At 39.2% G+C, this 20,405-nt stretch overlaps 1 protein-coding gene across 2 annotated transcripts in view; it reads left to right on the forward strand.

The window, feature by feature from the left end:
• The window catches only part of JAG2 (jagged canonical Notch ligand 2), a 69,943-nt gene that overhangs the window by 45,726 nt on the left and 3,812 nt on the right, over nt 1-20,405 (forward strand). The window contains exons 7-25 of one of the 2 annotated variants that reach the window (XM_039552693.1): nt 342-461; nt 2,446-2,559; nt 3,394-3,507; nt 4,066-4,179; nt 4,717-4,763; nt 5,032-5,205; nt 7,574-7,724; nt 8,014-8,178; nt 8,747-8,860; nt 9,869-9,982; nt 10,356-10,469; nt 11,415-11,531; nt 12,189-12,216; nt 13,078-13,163; nt 15,359-15,472; nt 15,665-15,780; nt 16,993-17,238; nt 17,669-17,800; nt 18,839-18,995. In XM_039552693.1, coding sequence (XP_039408627.1) covers nt 342-461; nt 2,446-2,559; nt 3,394-3,507; nt 4,066-4,179; nt 4,717-4,763; nt 5,032-5,205; nt 7,574-7,724; nt 8,014-8,178; nt 8,747-8,860; nt 9,869-9,982; nt 10,356-10,469; nt 11,415-11,531; nt 12,189-12,216; nt 13,078-13,163; nt 15,359-15,472; nt 15,665-15,780; nt 16,993-17,238; nt 17,669-17,800; nt 18,839-18,995 — 2,337 coding nt within the window. The remainder of the gene's footprint in view (nt 1-341; nt 462-2,445; nt 2,560-3,393; nt 3,508-4,065; nt 4,180-4,716; nt 4,764-5,031; nt 5,206-7,573; nt 7,725-8,013; nt 8,179-8,746; nt 8,861-9,868; nt 9,983-10,355; nt 10,470-11,414; nt 11,532-12,188; nt 12,217-13,077; nt 13,164-15,358; nt 15,473-15,664; nt 15,781-16,992; nt 17,239-17,668; nt 17,801-18,838; nt 18,996-20,405) is intronic. The other variant, XM_039552694.1, reaches the window with a different exon arrangement.

A 20,405-nucleotide genomic window follows, 5' to 3' on the forward strand; every position in this document is an offset into this window, starting at 1 on the left:
GATTAACTGATAACTCATTAACCCTCTTTTTTTCTGCTAGTGTGCAACTACCCGAGTGTTTCTGTGCCTTAATTCTTGTGTGGCAGATGGTGCCTAGGTATCAGAAGTATAGGAAGTTCAAGACAAAAGGCTTGGAATTGTCCTGACTCTTCTAACTCCTGCAGTTGTCTCTTGTTCATTCTTCCCTGTTCTGTGGATAGTTACCAGATCACAGGCTAGCCATTGGAATATGGGGATGATGTGGGTGAAGGATGTTCGAGCCAGAAAGGCATCTGTGTGTCTGACTAGGGATTAAAATGGTGAGATCTGTTCCCTGCTGACTGACCCCTTTCTCTGTGCAGATCTGAATTACTGTGGGAATCACCACCCCTGCCTGAACGGCGGCACCTGCATGAACACCGAGCCCGATGAGTATCGCTGTGCCTGCCCCGACGGCTACTCGGGAAAGAACTGCGAGATCGGTACTTTGGGATATTGCATCTCTCTTTGCAGATCTGCAGCTGGTTTAGGCACTTCTACATTTCAGTCAGGATATGCTCCATCTCTCCTGTCTAGTGCCTTAGCCTGGCTGTTCAAAAAATCACTAAAGACAACAGAAATGCTGCACCAGTTTCCCTTTAGATAAGACTGAGAATATTTGGCTTCTCTTTCTTAATCCAAACATGCAGTTGGGCTGTAGTCTCATGAAATAGGTTACACATGTGGCTTTCCCTGTTGCCTGTCACCCTGCTGCCCATTTTCTTGTCTTCTGGCTTGCTGGCAAACATGCATCTTTTCCAAGCTGGGGACTAAGAAAGGTGGAGGTGATGAACTCTTCAGTTTCTACTCTGATGTGGGGCTTTGGCCCAATTTTTTAGTTGTCTGAATGTCTTGACTGTCCATTTTAATCAACTGAAACATAATCTTCTAATATGGGACTTCTGATACGTTTGGATTAATAATGAAAGGTTAACTACTATGGAAATGTGCTCAAACCCTCTTACAGAGTCACCTTAAACAGTCTGAACAGAAAATGTCTTCCTTGTGCCTGTTGGCTAAATGGAGGAGAGCATTTAAACCACATTTGTGATGAAGTATGGCTTTCACTTGAGTCTAACAGATCTGTCTCTTGAAAAACTGCTTCCTATCTCAACCACAGTATGAAGATAGCATGTTGCTTTTTTCTATCTGTATATGTATTACACAAAGACCAAAATGTTCATGTTCTGGGGATGATTTTGGTCTTTGGTGACTTTTCTTGATTATTCTCACTTTGGAGGCAAATGAGCAAGTGTGCAATTTCTAGTTCTTTCATATTTTGCTTTAAAGATTTGATGTTTGGAGAAGAATTGAAACTTTTGATTCTACTTTTTCACATGTATTCAGTTGGGTGTTCTGGTTCTTTGTCATGATGGGTTGTTAAATCCTTCTTTTAAAATATGATATTTAGTCTTCTCATGATGAATTTTGCTGTTCCTTGATAGCTAAAAGTTTAGGTGGGAAGAACCCTTGCTTTTTTTCCACCTCAGTGCTTGGCCTTAAATTCACTAAACTATTATCAGCAGAAGGTTTTCAGAGTTAATCAGGATGTAGATCTTTGAACCTCATAAAGTGCTATGTGGTATTAAAGATACCATCAAAACTTGAATTTTGCTTCAGCTGGTAGAATGTGATGTAAAGTTTAGGCTAAAATGCATGAAATCTTGTCATAACTTGCCCTGAAAGCTGTGGGGGAGTAGCTTGGCTTTTCAGGTGAGGAGGCAGTGAAAAAAGGAGCCATTATACTTGCTGAGATCTGCAGTGATTTTTAACAGTAGGATGGTATGTGAGCTGCTTTAGGTACTGGTACTAAAAGCTTCCTTGGCTTCTGAGAGGGGAAGTTACCAAAAAGAAGTTTCAAAAAGGTTGTCCCTCCTCAACCTGATGGTTGCTTCGTGCAGCCTCTGCAGTGTTACAGCCCTACATGGAGTGACAACGAGCAGCCCTGCCTGTAAGCACCTCTGTTCCCTGCCGTTTCCAAGGAACGGTGTTAGAGTGAAGCTAAACAGACCTTTGATACTTAAAACTGCTACAAATGTTCAGAGCCTTGCTTACAGCATATCTGTTTTGTATCACTGAATTTAAAAGAAGTGCTGGAGTACTCTGGAAGTGCCTGGCTGGAAGCAGAGTGTTAATGGGGAATTTTGCTGGTTCCTGGGATATTGAAATAGTGACCTGTCTGTGCTTAGGCTTTCTAGTCATTAGGTAGGAAGGATGGTACATCTTCAGTAAAATCCTGCTTCAGTTTCTTACTGGGAATCTTAACTCTCTGCAAGGGGGAGAGGAAGGCTCCAAACTTCTGTGCTGGCATCTCTCCGGTGCAATTTTCTTGGTTACTTTTAGCCAATGCAACTTTTAAGTGCAAGTTCTCCTTAATTGGTACTGGAAGAGTATTTAGCAGGAATTTCTTTCCTTCTTTCTCCCCAGCCGAGCATGCTTGTGTATCTAATCCCTGTGCTAATGGTGGAATTTGTCACGAGATTTCGTCAGGCTTCAAGTGTCACTGCCCATCGGGGTGGAGTGGACCAACATGTGCTATTGGTGGGTATGCTTTGGCTGGTGACTGACCTGTTGGGTTGGAAGGGTTGATAAAGCTTACTTGGTGATATCACACTCTGTGTGTTTGGAATTTGGTGGTAGTTTTTTGCTTTCCCTGTCTTTTAACAGCTGAGCATTGGCAGAGTGAAAAGAGGAGGGTTCTGTGCAGCCCACAGTATTGACTCGATGCAGTTGAGATCTGTTATCAGAAAGTTATCAAAAGCATAGCTGGACCATATCCAAAAGCTTGTTTGACAATTCCTCACTCCTTAGCCACTCTAAAGCAAAATACAGAATGGTTTCATTTTGAGAAATATAAATGTGAAGGTCAAAGGTTCTCCCCTTCTTTAGTAGTAGAAGTGTAGATTTGCACACTTAAATGCTTAAGTGTCTGATTCAGAGGACAGAGAAGTGGTTGAAATGTATTGTGGGACTATAATTAGTTTACATGTTGCCTGTGATTTGGAGCACAGGTGGCTTGCCTGTTTTTAAACAGCAACTGTCCTCAAAAAAAAGAAACAACCCCAAAAAACCCTGAAAATTACCAACCACAAAACCAAAACTGGCTAAATTTGTGTCATGAATCTAGGAATATAACTTTCAATGAACATGCAAATCATAGGTAGCTTAGCTGATTCTTCTTTGCTGTTTGCAGATCTTCTCTCCTCTCTCTCAAGGAGGTGAGAAAAGCCTAAGTAAAAATTAGGTTAGAAACGTTAGTCTGTTCCTAAGCTTATTTGTTTGAACATTCTCCCCCTTCATCTCTAACTTTGAAGCAGAACCTGTTAAGCCAAGCCTTAGGTCGTGTAATGGAAGGCCCCTTTTTTGACTTTGCAGATATTGATGAGTGTGCCTCGAACCCCTGTGCTCAAGGAGGGACCTGCATTGATGGTGTCAATGCATTCGAGTGTATTTGTCCACAACAGTGGATTGGAGCAACTTGCCAGCTTGGTAAGTAATTCGAAAGCTTTGGAGACCACTGGAGGTTATTCCTAAACAGTGAATAACTCTGTGTGGCTGGCATGGTGTTTATTGAAGAAAACATGGAATGTGTGTGTTATTAGTATCTTAGATCCTCTTTAGCAGATCTTAAAGCCAGAAGTTTCAAATGGATCTGTAACTATTTAAGCCCCAACTTCAGCTGACTTGTAACAGTTCCTTTAGAATGCCCCATAACTTTTCTGTTGCAAAATGCAGCGTTGGTGATGGTAGCTCCTTCTCCATGGTGGCAGAACAGTGACTAAGCTTGTGGAGGCCAGGGGAGGGGTTTGCCCTGACTAACAAATTGCCTTTTTGAGTTTTGGCAAAGGGAAGAGTAAGATAACGTGCATGTGCTACTATAGGCAAGAGTGCATTCAAGTCCTGTGATATGTAAATGGTTTTAGTGCCCTACCAGTGTATAATATGAACTTCTGATGCTTGGATTGCATGGATGCTTTGCTTGGTGCTGTGGTAATCTGTTTCTGGGTTTGTTCTTTATTCTATTCTTTATTTTCTCTTCTTTCACAGATGCTAATGAGTGTGAGGGGAAACCCTGTGTTAATGCTTACTCTTGCAAAAATCTCATTGGTGGATATTACTGTGACTGCATTCCAGGATGGACAGGAGTAAATTGTCATATCAGTTAGTATTTCTTTAGTATGTATGTTGACAGTAGGATGCTTTGTTCTTTAAAAAAAAAAAAAAATCATGATGAGTGATGGTATACATACTTTTAAAATAAAAAAATACCTGTTGTCAGGATTTTTCTAACTTCTAGCAATGTAAATTGAAAATACGGTTTGAAAATTTATTTTTAAAGGTAATTGGTATTAAAGTGAGCTTAGATATACGCTTAACTAATAAATCTCTTGACTCTTACATGTTTCTGAATGATATATACTGATTCAATTTAAAATACTTTAAAATGTTAGATGCTAAATTAACTGATATTGATACCTCACTTTTAGTACACTGTAGCAGAAATATAGAATGTAATTTTCTATTAGATATTTTTTAAAAATAGAGATCTCTTAAGGCATCAAGAATCCTTCCTTTCCATTGAAACATCTTGAAAAAAACCTTTTTGAAAATCACTTTTCTTCATTTTTATGCTAAACCTATACTTTACAGCTTAGTCTTCCAGTATAAATTCTAATGCTTTGCATATTTTATCCATAGATATAAATGACTGTCATGGACAGTGCCAGCATGGAGGGACTTGTAAGGTAACTCTTGTTCATTACATTCCATGTTCAAAATTAGTCTTTCTCTGACTGGTTATGAGTTCTGTAGTTTGCAATTACAGTTTGGTTAATTGAGTTCAAATGTTAGAAATGCAATGCTGCACGTGCAGACTCTTGCACCCATTTCACAAAATAAAATTTTGTGGTGCTACTGCTGTTCGCAAATCCAGAATACCAAACAACTTGAATTTTTGTGTGCAAGTTTCATCAATAAACAAATGCTTCTGCTTCTTTTCCCTGCTCTGTGAAGGATGAAGTGAATGGTTACCACTGCTTATGCCCTCGTGGTTTCACAGGAAAAAACTGTGAGATAGAAACCAACGAGTGTGAAAGCAATCCCTGCCAGAACGGGGGCCGGTGCAAAGACCTGGTGAATGGATTCACTTGCCTGTGTTCCCAGGGATTCTCGGGAGTCTTCTGCGAGGTGAGGGCAGCACAGACATTACTGCAATGCTTGGCATGGATTGAATTCTTGAAAGAAATATATCTCTGGGTTTAAATGGGAGTAACCCAAGGCTGGAGCATTGCTGCCTATCGTAGCTGTTACCTGATACTCTGAATAAGCAAATTTGTTGTGGAGTGCTGTCATAGTAGCTGTAAAGCTTGAATTTGCAGCCTGATAAACTGCAAGTTGTTGCACATAGGTATTGGCCTTCCTAAGTGTTTTAAGGCTGCAAATATTCCTTAAGCTTGAAATGTTTCCCTTTGTAATTTTCAGGACCTGTGTCCTTTCCTTACACTAGAGTGCTTTAGGTTTTCATCCTAGTAACTCTGAGGTACATAATTGAATTACCCTTCAAGTAATCCTACTGCTATTGGTAGGAGTATAATAATTATGTATCAGTTATTTATATATAATGGTGATAATTAGCATAATTACTAAAGGCAGGCAGATAGGCAAGTATTGGCTCTCAGAACTTTCTGTTTGAGATCATTTTAGGAACATGTAGTTCTAGTGCTTAAGGATTCAGATCTGAAATATTGAAGTCTTAGTGAGAATTCCTAAAGTCCTTAATGGAAATGAAGATATTCCTCTTTTTAGGGAGGACATTAGGCTTTTCAGTGTGAAATTATTTTGCATTAAGTATTCACTTTCTGGCTTTTGCTGATAGTCAAATCCATCTGAATCTTATGCTTACTATCAGCTGGAGGCATTAGACTAGAATGTCGTTGGATTTGCTCCAGAATTTTTTTGTGGAGGATATTAGAGTGATGTCTCTTAAAGACTGAAGTAAGTTCATTCTATGTCATTTGCATCATTAAAGAAGCAGTGCACTCATTTTATTCAAAATTTAAAAGGTCTGCAGATACCAACCAGTTTAATAAAACTGGTGCAGCACCTAATAGCTCATGAACTGTTCCTGCATAAGGATCATAACTTCAGTGCTCTACTCTGGGCTGATTTATACAATACTGTGTAATTAAAGTTTTAGCAAATGTGCTTGAATAATAGGGGAGAGTTGGCTGCTTGCCTTGTGTGTTGCAGGAAATATCTACCATTGATTCCAGATGCTAAAGTACCAGCTACTGAACTTGCATTGGGAAGGGGAAATTTACACTAATGGAAGGAAACAAATGGAGACATCTGATAGAGGAGATCTGAGAATCTTTCTCAGACCATAGCTATTCTTTTATAGCTTGCTTTGAATGTTCTGTATGAGAGCACGAAATGGTTTGCTGAAAATTTTTCTGTTGCAGCTGGAATTGTATGTGCTCCTCTGAATTAAGTATTTAACACCATTTGTGTTCCTTCTGCTTTGGCTAGCTTTGCATTTTTCTCCTGTTTAGCTACTGAACTGCTAAAAATAGGGATCAAAACCACTATTGGACTTAGCTTTCAACTTTACAGACATAAAATTATCTTTCTCCCAAGAGAGATGTGAAGAAGGAAAAACTGACTTGAGGGAAGAAAAGCAATCCTTAAGAATAACAATTTGGAGGAAAGATACTGTGATGTAAAAATATCCCTTTTGAGGCTGCTTTGTGGATTTTGATACCAATTTAGGGCATCACGAATCAGTGATCTTGTGTCAGTCTAAAGCGGAAAGCAGCAGAATTGTTTTGCCACAGCAATGTCTGTGTTAAAGGTTATATATTATGAAGGCAAGCTTTGAATTTTGCTCTCTGGATCAGATGGTCAGAGTTCAAAATGCATCTCATGTTTCTGTGTAAATTGGTGTGGTGATGGTATTTGTGAAAATAAGGCCCTGAGCAGCTGGGTCTAACTAGACCTACTTTGAGCAGGAGGTGGGGAGTAGCTGACCTCTAGAGGTCCCTTCCAAGCTGTGTGGTTTTATAATAAATTCTATGTGCTAATTGAGATGGGAAGAGAATTTGCTCTAGGGGATGGGATTTTGTTCAGGTTCTGTGCATTTTAAGTATCTTGCAGACACAAAGCTGACAAGTGCACTGGTATTTAACTTGCCTTGTAGCACTTGGTACGTGGGTGTGAAGGACAGAGAAGTAACTTATAATGATCCAGAGAAGTTTGCAGTAAGACATCTCCTAATGGCTTAAGTAATTATTTACTGAGTTACTGCAAATGTGCTTATTCAGACTCCTGCAAAGGAGTATTTTTTAGCAGTGTCAGAAATGCTTTGTATTAGGGTAGACTAAAGTAAGCTGAAGTTTGTCTGTCTTGCAGGATGGAATGCAGTATTTATGATTCATAAACCTTCTTAAAACTTGAGGTTCCTTGTACATTAGCTTCATCTGCATCTTTGGCAAAGCAGATAATGCTGCTTACTCCTGGGAAATGAAGCAGCTGCTGCTAACTGTGGTCTCTCTTACAGATGGATATTGATTTCTGTGAACCTAACCCTTGCCAGAATGGGGCTAAATGTTATGATCTGGGAGGAGATTATTATTGTGCCTGCCCTGATGACTACGATGGAAAAAATTGTTCTCATCTCAAGGACCACTGCAAGAACAATTCTTGTAAAGGTACCTGCTGTTGTTCATAAATCTGTCTTGATGGTGGTGCATTAAAAAAAAAAATTAAGGCATTTTGGGGAATAGTGTAATGCAGAAATGTTTTTGTTATGTTCTCTTGGACTTCATAAAATAGTGAGGCACTGAGAAGAAATGCTCCTTATTTTTATGAAGAGCTAGATGGTGACTTACAGCTAACATGAAATTGTGATTGGTTTTAATTTTTGTAAAACTTCTTTTAGAACTAAAATCTGGTTGGTGATACAGATCATTAGTCTAAAGACTACACTTCTTTTTTTAGTAATAGACAGCTGTACAATAGAAGTCTTCACTAATGCTACCCAAGAAGGAATCCGTTTCATTTCATCCAATGTTTGTGGGCCTCATGGACGGTGTATTAGTCAGCCAGGAGGGAATTTCACTTGTGCCTGTGACAGAGGTTTTACTGGAACATACTGTCATGAAAGTAAGTAGGAGCATGTAAAAGATTATTCTTTTTGCTCTACATTTATTTTAAAGTTAATGTTACAAAGCTTTGCAACATAAAATAAAACATTCAGATTTCAGTAAAGTTGCATAAAGCACTGTTTCAGATGTACTGCTTAAAGTTGTTTCTTCTGGTAGCAGTCTTTGTAGTGGTTTACACTTCCTCTGTGAAAGAAAACTGGTTTTAATCCAACTTCGATGTAAATGTGTCTGTACCCACTACCTTTATGTACAGTCTTATGAGTCATGGATTTCTCCAACAGGAGAATGGTAAAAAAGGGACCAGAACATGTATTTCTGGTCTGAGTGTTTTTTAAACCCCTGGATATTTTTGCTGGGTTAACTTAGTGCTCTGGTTTGACTTGCTACATGAGAGACAATACAGCCAGAAGCCCCACCAGGCTTGAAAACAGATGTTTGAGCTTTTCTTTTGCATGTACAAATGCAGTAATAACTTTGTGCTGCTTTTCCTAGAGACACAAGTGTAGAGCACTCTTCGGAGTAGGTGAAAACAACCTTGAGCAATAATTGTTGACTTTCTGTTGTAGATATCAATGATTGTCTTGGGAAACCTTGCAAGAATGGTGGGACATGTATTGATGAAGTTGATTCATTTAGATGTTTCTGTTCAAGTGGCTGGGAAGGAGAACTGTGTGATACAAGTGAGTACTGCTCCGTGTTGCAGGGCCAAATGATGCACGTTTGTTGTAACAGATGGTTGGTATGCACTTAATAATGGGTTAGTTTCTTTGTTCTATAATTAAGTCTTGTTTGCAGAAGTATTTTCAGAAATAACTTCAGGTAGCTGCTCTAAAAGCCTCAGTGCCTTTAATAAGAGCAGAATCTGATTCTCTGGTATAGTTCATCATTTATCTCAGGAGAAGAGAACTTTTTGTCCGGGGGATAGGCAAAAGTGTTGGCCAAGAAGTGAACTAGACCTGTTCATGGTTAAGACACCTCAGAGGAAACTGCAGTAGTTTCTTTTTCTGGTATGAATGAAGTCTCTTCTACAACATGATGGCAAGGACTTGCTGAGACTTGTTACAGGACATGCATCAATTAAGATGTGAAATACAGACTGAGCAGTTTTTGGCAGCTATTGCTGTCAAAAGAGCTTTTGTGTGGTCTGGATGAAGTTTGTTCTGGAATACTTATGTTCCACCCATTAAAATGTTTGTCTCAAGTGAAAGGAGCTTTCTCTAAAATCCATGTTTGTGAAAGTATGTTTATATGCATATGCATATATGTGATTAAGCCACCTTTGATGGCTGTAACTCTGTGCTTTGAAACATAGAACAGAAGAAAGGAGCCTTAACTGTCTCTTGTTGGTGTCCTGGGTTGGGGCTCCTTTTCAGGACATTGTGGTCCCTACTAGAAAGCTCTTTCTGAAGTTCAGAATACAGCTGTTTGTAAAAACAAAGCAACTTTGGTGCTCTACTGAGAAGCCACACTGTATGGTCCTTCTAAGCTGTCAGAAAGTCATAACTCATGTTGTTATGTATTAAATCAGAGTATTTTCCATGCATGTATAAAGATAACCTCATAATAATTAGGACTGCTGTCTTCCTAAATAGTACAAAATTTATTTTCTTTTTAAAGAAATATTTTCTGTTTTCTCCTGGCCTTGGCTGGGATAGATCATCTAATCTGAATAACTGGGTTTTTTTTAGATTTCAATGACTGTTCTCCTAACCCATGTCACAACGGTGGCCGATGCATTGATTTGGTAAATGACTTCTATTGTGAATGTAAGAATGACTGGAAAGGCAAAACTTGTCATTCACGTAAGTGTTCCTTGCTTTGATCTTTAGATTACCCAAAGATTTATTCTCTTCTTGTGGTACTGAAGTTCCTGAAATTTAAAATAAAACAATTGCAGTGAAAAAATAGGTGCTCTTTCATTACCCCTTCCAGTTTCCCAGTCACAAAATGGAACATTTGAAAAATGCATCCCCTCATGTAGCAAAACAGTTTCATGAGAGATGTCCTTAGAGTCCATTCTTTGGGTTGTTTATTGTAATACAGAAAATGGAACAATGTGTGTTTGATACTGGTGCATTTAAATACGAAGCCTCTTTAATTTGTGATTAAAAAGTCCCGGTTTCTAACATTCAGCCAGACCAATGGCAATTAAAACTGCTTTGTTGTGGTGTGCAGGTGAATACCAGTGTGATGCAAACACTTGCAGTAATGGTGGAACATGCTATGATGATGGAGACACATTCCGCTGCTCGTGTCCTCCAGAGTGGATAGGAAGTACTTGCAACACTGGTAAGCTTTTTAAATTGTCTACAGATGAAGCCAGAAGAAGCAGAGAAGTATTTAAATAATCAGCTGTTTAGTAAACAGGCACACTGTTCTGGCTGGCTGGTTCAAAGCTGTTCCAGTTGGGTGGTGACTGAAATATAAGTAATTTCTTCCACTCACCTGACATGATACTGATTTTTAGGAAGCTATTCTCCTCTGGCTGCTTATATGGTCTTTTCCATAGCTTCTCTCCTAAGCAGTTTTAGAAAACTTGGACTGGTGTCTTGACTTCTCTATTAGTGTTTAGAGGCCCTGTGTAAAGGTTTTCCTGGGAACTTAATCCCCTGCTTGGCTTGCAGAGCCATAAGATTTGTGATCATGAGGTGTATGAGCAGGAATGCCCGGGAACAATGAAATGAAGTGGTTCTTCCTGGGGCATTTGCAGAGTTACTGCCTGCTGTAGGGGAACCATTTGTGATTTTTTTTTCTTTGGAAGACTGAATGTAGTATCTGTGGTGTATCTTTCTGAAAATGAAACTTCCATTTTGATCAGGAAGTCGAATGAAGATAAGTTAGTACAGTTTTTCTACTTTTTAGATGCAATTGCAGCTTTTAATCAAAAACTGAGATTTTAATACTAATATTTTATTGTAAAGAACACCTCATGGCCTGGGTAACTCAATGCCAAAATAATAATTTAGCAGTACTTGAAGAATGCTCACACAGATGGGGCAGAAAGGAGGTAATTCTTTGTTAATAAAATCTCATGGTTTGGTTAAATGATTGAATTGGGATGATGGTGAAGGTAGGTGAGAGACTGTCATGTGATGTATTTTAGGAGGTTTTTGACCTCTTTTTAAGTTTTTAACTGTTGGCTTAAATACTGTGTAGGATTGTGATATTGACACATCCAGATGATAGGGTACTCTTTGTCTTCTGGGCTAATAGAGACTTTTTCTGTTTTCAAAGCTAAAAACAGCAGCTGTATTCTAAACCCTTGCATGAACGGTGGAACATGTGTTGGCAGTGGAGACTCCTTCTCGTGCATCTGCAAAGAAGGATGGGAAGGACGCACATGCACACAGAGTAAGGCTTTTCTCCTTTCTTCCCCTGCATCCCCCTGGGATATTGGGAGTGTCTGGCAGAGAGCTGTTCACTGAGACAAAGCAAGTTTATGGGGTTCATGTGCCAAAATATCTGAATCATTCAGAGTGGGAGGTAGGTAAAGAAGACGATGCTCGAGTACTGAATGAAGGGTTTGTCATGCTGCTTTTTGCATCCAGTCTCTGCCAAAATAAGACTCTCAGCCTTCTATAAAAATACAATTTTTGGAAATGTGTGCAGAGCAGAAAAAATACTCACAGAAATAATAATTTTAATAATGAAAAGTATCTGGAAAGGCAGGCAGTGGAGTATAAGCCATTTTCTCTGAGGATAGCAGTTAACTACTTTGACATACCAAGACAATGAATTGGTTAGGTGGAGTAAAGCCTGAAACTTGGATTTCCCCCCCCCCCTCAGGTGTAACATTGGTAGTGGGAGGGAAACTCTTAAATTTGAGTTCTGTTTTTACTCTGCCTACTGTTGATATAAATGATAATTGAACTTCCTTTGCAAGCGTGGAAGAAAACGTTCAGTTCTGTATACTTTTCTTATCAAATATATTGTCTTCTGAACTATAGTGTTGTCTATTAGAAAATAAATTGTGCCCCTATTTACACTAGTCTATATTCTTTTTTCTAGACACCAATGACTGCAACCCTCATCCATGGTAAGTGCATGAACTCCAGTCCTGTACCTATTGTGAAAATAAAAATGAGCACAGTAATATGGATTTACATTACAGATTAGAACTATTTTTACTCTAAAATAATTGAAGCCAGCCTCTGTAAAATATCTTATAACCATTTTTTTTGCTATGCCTTATCTATTCCTTGACAGCGACAAAGATTACAAAACAATCCTGAGTTGATTCACGTATAAACAAGTAAAAGTATTTTAGTGTAGTCTCCATGGTGGAACTGATTAGTAAATTACAGTGATATGAAGTGAATCACATATGATGACATTTGAAGTATTTGTAATTGGATAGGATAAAAAAATGAGAAATCAAAACCTGTTCGTTTACAGTAAATAATTTTAAATAATATAAAAATGTCCTGTTGGACCAATTACTATGTATAAACGCGTTTAAAAAAAACCTTGAATTTTGGAAGATAAAATGGGAATATTTTAAATATAGAGATTGATATTTATGGTTGAAGGGGAAAAAACTGATGTGTGGATGAAACAATCTACCTTATCTTTCTCAGTTGTCCACTCTGATGCCATAATCCGTGCTTCATGTATTAAAAAAAGAACCAGATTTGGAAAAACTTGGGCTTTCTTTGTGTTCACTTGAAAGTGCTGTTCCACCTCTGAGTTCTGTGAATGCACTTCCTCATGCACCTGTAGGATGTTGCTGTTTTAATCTCTGACTTGCTAAGCAATAATGATATTTATCTATCATTACACTTTCTCTATTGATAGGAATAAATTGTCCCCCTGAAGAGCAGCAGAAGCTTTAATTACCAAAGCTTTAATTGACCAATGAAACAATGTAGGCTTGTTAACTAGACTTTTTTGTTTACAGTTACAACGGAGGGATCTGTGTTGATGGAGTGAACTGGTTCCGATGTGAATGCGCCCCTGGCTTTGCTGGTCCTGACTGCAGAATTAGTAAGTACCTGCATGGGTAGAGACCTGGATGGGTGTACCACTGCACAAATTGGAAAGAACACCTGATGACCCTTTTTACATTAGCTCAGCTGAATTCCAAATAATGAAGCAGAAGCCACCTGTTAGCTAGGTACTGATACCTTGCAAGTAATGGCAGGTTGTGGTCTGTTACTTATTTCATTGAATGGCACTGAAGTGAGTTGGCTTTTAAATCATGCTTAAAGACTTCATTGCTGGCTTTTCTTGGATAATTGTGACATTTCTGTGGTGCTGGCTTCATAGAAGCTTAAGTTTTAAATATTTCTGTTGATAAACATCTTGTTGGTAAAGATGACATATCTGTATGTGTTTTACTGAACATTAGAAACCAAAATCCCCTGAGACATTGCAAATGGAAACAAAAACATTGTGAGTGTAGTGCTGGCACGTGAATAACAGAAGTATGATAAAGGTCTTCCAAAGCTAGAAAACAAACTTGTTACACTGCAATTATTCTGAAGGATAGAGGCTGAAAAGAAGGGAGAAAAACAGACCCTAAAACTCTGTTGAAGTGTTGTGGAACAATCTGGTGGGGGAGTTTTGTTGTTTTGTTGGTTTTTTGGGTTTTGTTTTTGTCTTTTTAATGGAATTTTACCATTTTGACTTGAATGGATATATGCTTTATTTTTACTTTCTGCTTTGGAAGATCAGACTTCAGATCTTCTGTAGCCTCAAGGCTTTTGGGCTTGGTCCTTCCACTCCATCAGTATGGTGATGTGCTTTCAAGTTGAGACTTCATCCTCATTCTGGCATAGAGAAGACAAACCAGCACCTCTGGTTGGAGGGCAGCTGCAGCCCTTGTGGAAGCATCAGCTTAGTGGTGTCTCGATACAGAACCAGGGATGGCAGATCATTGTGTGTCTAGATCCAGATACCCAGAAAGGGATATTGAATTCTCCTTGGCTGCTCCTCTTCCCCTTAAGGCTAGGATGTCACAAATACGAATACTGCGCATTTGTAATGGAGCTGCAGACATTTTTTACTTGTTTAGACTGGTCTAGATGGAAGGAGTAGCTGACAAAAACACCTTTTATGGCTAATGCAGAAACAGAGTTAAGTCACCTTTTTCAGCATACAGAGGCTGAAGAATCTTAAATCTATATAGCTTGGAGGAGGAAAGAGTAGTTAAACCCTGTTGAAGTTTAGATCTTGTGTGTTTGCTTAAAACTTCATCTTAGTGCACTTTTGAAGGAAGCAACAATTGGGTTGTTTTCCATTGCCTACATGTGCAACTGTCTCACTACTGCCATTTATTCTGTTCACTTTCAAACTCCTGTACTTTAAACTGAGCTGATGCTGTGTATGACACAAGAACTGGTGTGTAAACAGTTTTTGAGGGGTTGGAAAGGGCATTTATATTCAGTGGAAGGAAACCTTTCCAAAGATGCTTTGGAAGAGAAAGTTTCTGGTTGAAGATGAAGCAGTTGGTGCTTATGGCTCACGACTTGATAAGTTGGTTTCTGTTGCATAAATCAGTATTGGTCACTTCCCCAGAATAACAAATGGCACATTGCTGTCCATCTGAATGGATCATGCTTCCGTGCCTTCTTCCATTGGCTTCTGTGGCTAAGCCTCTGCATCTTTAAAGGGTTTAAGAGGTTTTTGTGCTAAGTGTCTGTGTACTAAATTAATCTACTCACTATTTGAAGGTTATTAATGTTCAGCAAATGTGTGTTACAAAGTAAACTGTTATTGTTCTGCCTTATGGTCATTTGTATTGCAGTAAATCACTTTTTTGAGCATTGTTGAGCAAGTTCATTGTTCAGCTCCTGCACTCTGATAACTTCATGAAAGCACATGCTCTTGTATGAAGCCTAAATGTCTGAGATCAGTGCCAGAACAGGATGTGGGACTTGTTCTGTAGCTGAATGTGGAGAAGGCATTAACACCTTCAGCTGTCCAACACCTCTGCTCTGTGAGATGAGTCAGCATATGACTGCTATTTTGATTACCAGAACTTCAATTAGCGTGCAATTACAAGAAATCTATTGCAGGTTATTGCTGAAATGGCAGAACTGTTTAATTACAAGATTAATTCTGAAGCTACAGTGTCCTTTGCTTTAAAGAAAGGAGGTATTGTTAGATTACACCTCAGTAAATTATTAATTACAATATTTTGTGTCCTTGTCACTGATTTTTACCTGTTTTCTGTCCAGATATTGATGAATGCCAGTCTTCTCCTTGTGGATATGGTGCCACCTGTATAGATGAAATAAATGGATACCGATGCACTTGTCCCCCTGGAAGAATTGGTCCTAGATGCCAAGAAGGTATTCCTATATCTGCTATCAACCTTTACCCAGAAAACAATAGGGCACAATGTAGCCCATATAAAGTTTATGTACAGTAGTCTGATATGGAAGGAACATTAGCTAATATTTTTAATTTAAATTTGTATAGTATTTATAACTTGAAGAGGTGAAGTGTCTGAGTGTGCCTTTTTTTTGTTTTTTTCCCCTTAGTGATTGGAATTGGAAAGCCTTGCTGGCTTAAAGGAATGACCTTTCCCCATGGCAGCCGGTGGGAACAGGAGTGCAACAGCTGCCACTGTTTGGATGGACGTATTGACTGCACCAAGGTAGGTATTTTGGCCTATCTTCTTAAATTCCTGTGGCTGGAACAAACTCATTGTTCTTCATGCACAAGTTAGTCTTTGTCTCCTCTAAATTTCCTCTGTTTAAAAATTTTTTTTTAAAAAAGTGGCTTCCTGTAAAAGTACTTATGGATTGTCTTATAATCATAAGTTACTGCCCTGCTCCCTACCTGCTAGAACAGGCTCTCTAGACCACTTGTTGCAGAAAATGAAATGTGAGCTGGCATAGAGTAAAGGGTAAATAAATCCCACTGCTGAAGCTTTGCAAACACAGTTTTAGAGCTCCTAATTTTGTGAAATTAGGACATGTAGGAAGAAGTTTTTTCAGTGGGTATTTTTGTATTGTCCTTCAGCAGCTTTATGAATTGACAGATTTCAACCTTTGTGTATGTATTATGGACTAGATCCTGGTGGTTTTGTGACTGAGGAAAAGTAAGACCTAGATGCAGATGGAACATGTGCTGTAAATGCAACTCATCCATGTGTGATATTTGGTTTCTTCCATGTAATGGCACAACTGCACTTTCTTGCTGACAATTGTGCTTTAAGAAAGCTCTAAGTTCCTGCACCAATAGCTGTAGAGTGCTATGTAGGATCTTAAAGGCTACATGGAATTGTAGAACATCCTGAATTGGAAAGGACCCACAAGGATCATCCAAGTCCAGCTGCTGGAATGGAGCTGTATTTGGAAACTTGCTGCACCCCAGTAATTTGTGGGTACCAGCAAACTGTTTTCTTCTGGGAGCATGGTTGGAGTGGCTGTGCTTATCACCAGTGTGCATCAGCTCTTAACATATTCAGCATTCTCTGGCAGGGGTCTCAGTGTAAATATTGAAGAAATTAATCTTTGTGGGGATACTTCTTTCTAGATTAAAGACGCCTAGAGGACTAGATTAAAATAAATGCTTAAACTTCTGTATAACTCAGTTATGTGTGACAAATTCATAAACTTCTAAGGAGATGTGCCCAGTCAGTGGTTTCTTGGATTATCTTTGCACAGTTTTTTACTCTTCTGTCTGCACAAAATGTCCTCATTTTGTGGAAGAGCAGCTCCATCTGCTACTAAGACTACAGCAGTATCAAAACACAGATATTCTGCAGGCAGCAGTAGCTCATGACCATCCTATGTGAATTGCTCATTTTGATTTGATGTGTAAGAGCAACTTGCAACAGTGCTTTGTTCTTTTTAATTTCTAGGTGTGGTGTGGAAAAAAGCCTTGTCTGTTACACAAATACTGGGATAATTCAAATAACCAGTGTCCCATGGGTCAAGAATGCCAGGAAAAGTATATGAAATGCTTTCAGCCACCGTGCACGGACTGGGGAGAATGCAGTGCCTCTGAACCTCTGCCTATCAATATCAAATGTCTGCCTAATTCTGGGTACTTGGACAATGACTGTGCTAGAATTACTTTAATTTTTAATGGAGACAAAGTCCCCCAGGTGAGAATGGAATTCTTAATGAAGTGTGGCACTATATGTAGGGATCTATTCTATGTCACAGCATGCAAGATTAAGGTTTCTAGTATGACTCCTTGCTATTATAAGCTTGCAAATTTTATTACTAGACTCCTCTGTTGCTTTTAATTGTGCTTTGTCTAAAGGGTGAGGCAAAATTAGGGTTTGTACTGAATATTTTATTTTCTTGAGTCTTGAAGAACTATTTACACTTCAAGATGGGCTCAGACTGTACTAACGTAATCATGCAAGCTCAGTTTTTTGTCTTTCATTCCAAAACACTGTTCTTCACTTTTCTGCCCTTTCTTGCTGCCTTCATCAGTTCCTAGCAACTGCTAGAACTCTGAAGATCCTTATTTTTACATGCTATTTTTTACTTGAACTAAAATTACGCAATCTCCTTTGCTTCTAACAGGGCACTACAACAGAAAATATCTGCTCTGAAATCCGATATTTACCAGCTACTAGGACTGTTTCTAGGGACAGAACTCTGATAATATTATGTGATCCATCTTACTCCACAGAGAACGCGGTGGAAGTTGCTATTGTAAGTATGAGACTTGTGTGTGTGTGTGTGTATATATATATATATATAAATGTGTTTTCTTAATAGTTTTTTCTGGGGAAGAAGTTGTTCAAGCTTGTTTCACTTGAATGCAGGTGGAGCAATCTGTGGCTTAGTCTTGTCTGCAAAGCAATTTTGTGATCTCACAATTTCCTACACTGCCAGAGAGCTGAAACTGCAGGTTTTGTTAATGACAGACAGCTACTACAGCCTCATGATAAATTACTCTAAAGACTAGTTCAGCCCAAATTAGTGAACGGGTGCCTACTTGTTCTGTCAGAAATCTGGAGCTATTGACCTTCTCAGTAAGGAGATAGGGTTACAGGTGGCTGGATTGTTCTCGTGGAGAGGTTTCTGCTGTGCATTTAGAGTATGGCTGCTTCAGGGATTTCTTTACATATAAGGTACTAAGTGAGAAGTGGAAGAAGGTGGAAGTTGAGTAGATAAAAGTAACTATTGCCCTAATGAGCTAAAGACTTGCTTTAGATGCATTTACAGCTCAATCACGCGATGCTTGTGTATAGCTTAGTTTTCAAGCAAGAGTTAATTTTTGTGGTAAATGGTTATCCAGGCAGAAGCTGGACTGTCTGTCTCTACTAGTGCTGTAAAGAGCATGCTGAGCCACAATGGGAGCAAAGTGTAGGGTATAAATAGAGCAGACTGTTATTAGTCCAAGCTCCTATCTAGATAATCCACATGTCTTGAACTGCTCCAAACTATGACTAAGTTTAGCTCATCAATTTAAGTAACTTGGAAGTCACTGCCTTTCCTTTGAGGTATGCTAAATTAACAAGTAGGTGTGCTACCCACCAAGTCTGACACTGCATCTGCAGTTGGGGTAGAGCCAGCCATGCTGTTGCTGTGGTAAAGGTTGATAGCAGTTTTAGAGAACTGTTTGTAGCTACTGTCAAACAAATTCAACTGAGTGAGCTCAATTAAGATGTTGCTGGATTTAAAAAGTACATTTCCATGGTTAGGTGAGTGCAATAACTTCTTGTTTTCCCCTGTCACTCCATGTAGTCCTTTGTCCCACACCGAGATGAACAAGATAACAGCCTCATTCAGAATGCTGCTAATACAATAGTGAATGCCATCACCAAGCGACAGAACAGCACGGTTATGTTGGCAGTAACTGAAGTCAAAGTTGAGACCATCGTTGTTGGGAATTCATCATCAGGTAAGGTTCCAGTGCACACCTCCTCTGTTGTGTTTTCTGTTCCCCTGCTGTCAGGCTTCTCGTATCTTTCTTTACACACTGGAGAAAATGATCCACCAGATTGTCTTTAGTTGCTGTTACTAACTGAAGAGAAAGCAGCTTTGAAATCAAGATTCTGTGCTTGTGTGCTAGTTTAAACTTAACCTCATCCCTAACGTGATGTGCCCAGATACTCTTGCCATAGTTTTGGCTCTGACTTCCAGCCCAGCTCTCCAGCCTAAGCACACCTTTCACAAGATCAGGAGTTGTTCTCATGTGAAGTTCCAATCCTGTCTAATTCTCCTACGTTAACCTTAAGCCAACCTCAGCCCTTGATGCTGCTGCACTGAGGCTGCGAGGAAATGAAAATATGGGGAGAGGGAAGGTGTGGTGTGATACCAATCTCTTATGAAGTGCTTGTGTGCTATTTATTTACCTTAACAAGAGTTAAAGTTGTCTAGTTTCTTCCAATACTTGGCCGTGATAATGTAAAACTCCACTCTCTTTTTCAACATGTGTTTCTCACTAGTGCACAGCTGGCTTAAAATGTAGTGTTCATTCCTCTTAAAGAGGATACAGTGTGATTGGAGACCTTTATCTCTGAATGCTGGCTCTCCAAGAGCTGTGCCAAAATAAGCGATTGAAGATTCTGCATGCCTGTGTTCCTGCCTGGGGGAGGCAGGAGACAGGCTTGTGGAAGACCGCTGCTAGGCTCAAGTTCAACTAAGCCCCCGAGTGAAAATCTTACAATGGTAGGAGGCTCTCCCAGCTTTTTCCTAGGCCTCCCCAACATAATCTTCTGGAAGATCTTCCACCCATAGTCCAAACAATTAGCAGATTGCCTGGTTCCACTTCCCTTGCATTTTCCTTCTAGGAAATGCCTTTCATCTGTTAAAGTCTTGGCAAATGTGCTGTTTCCTCATCTCTCCTGAAGGAGTGTGCCTGCTTTGTGCTTGCCTTGAACAGCAATTGTGTAGAAGATAAGGAATTGAGCTGGGGTTTTCACATACCTCAGCCTCTGGTTTTTCTGATTGCATATTAAATTCTAAGGCTAAAGGGATGCAGATTATTTTGCCTCCCACCTCAATAAGATTTAAAGATTCTCCTAAAATAGTGGATTAATTTGGGTTCTCTTGCAAAATGATCTCCAGACTCGTCATTTTAATATGGATGCTCAGTATGGACCAATGGCCCCTAGTTCTTTAAACTGAGTTGTTACAAGGCAAACTGTAACCTGGACACTCACATTTTTTTATTTGGTTTGCTTTATTGCTACCCCTTAATTGGGTGAGGTGGGTGGAAACCTATCAGAAAATGTGGTGTAAAGCCCTTTGCATTGAGAATCTGATTTCTGTGGGATGCTCAAGTGTCTGGGTGGAGATGATCATTTAG

This window comes from Corvus cornix, chromosome 5 (genome assembly GCF_000738735.6).
Source record: "Corvus cornix cornix isolate S_Up_H32 chromosome 5, ASM73873v5, whole genome shotgun sequence".
NCBI classification, from domain to species: domain Eukaryota; kingdom Metazoa; phylum Chordata; class Aves; order Passeriformes; family Corvidae; genus Corvus; species Corvus cornix.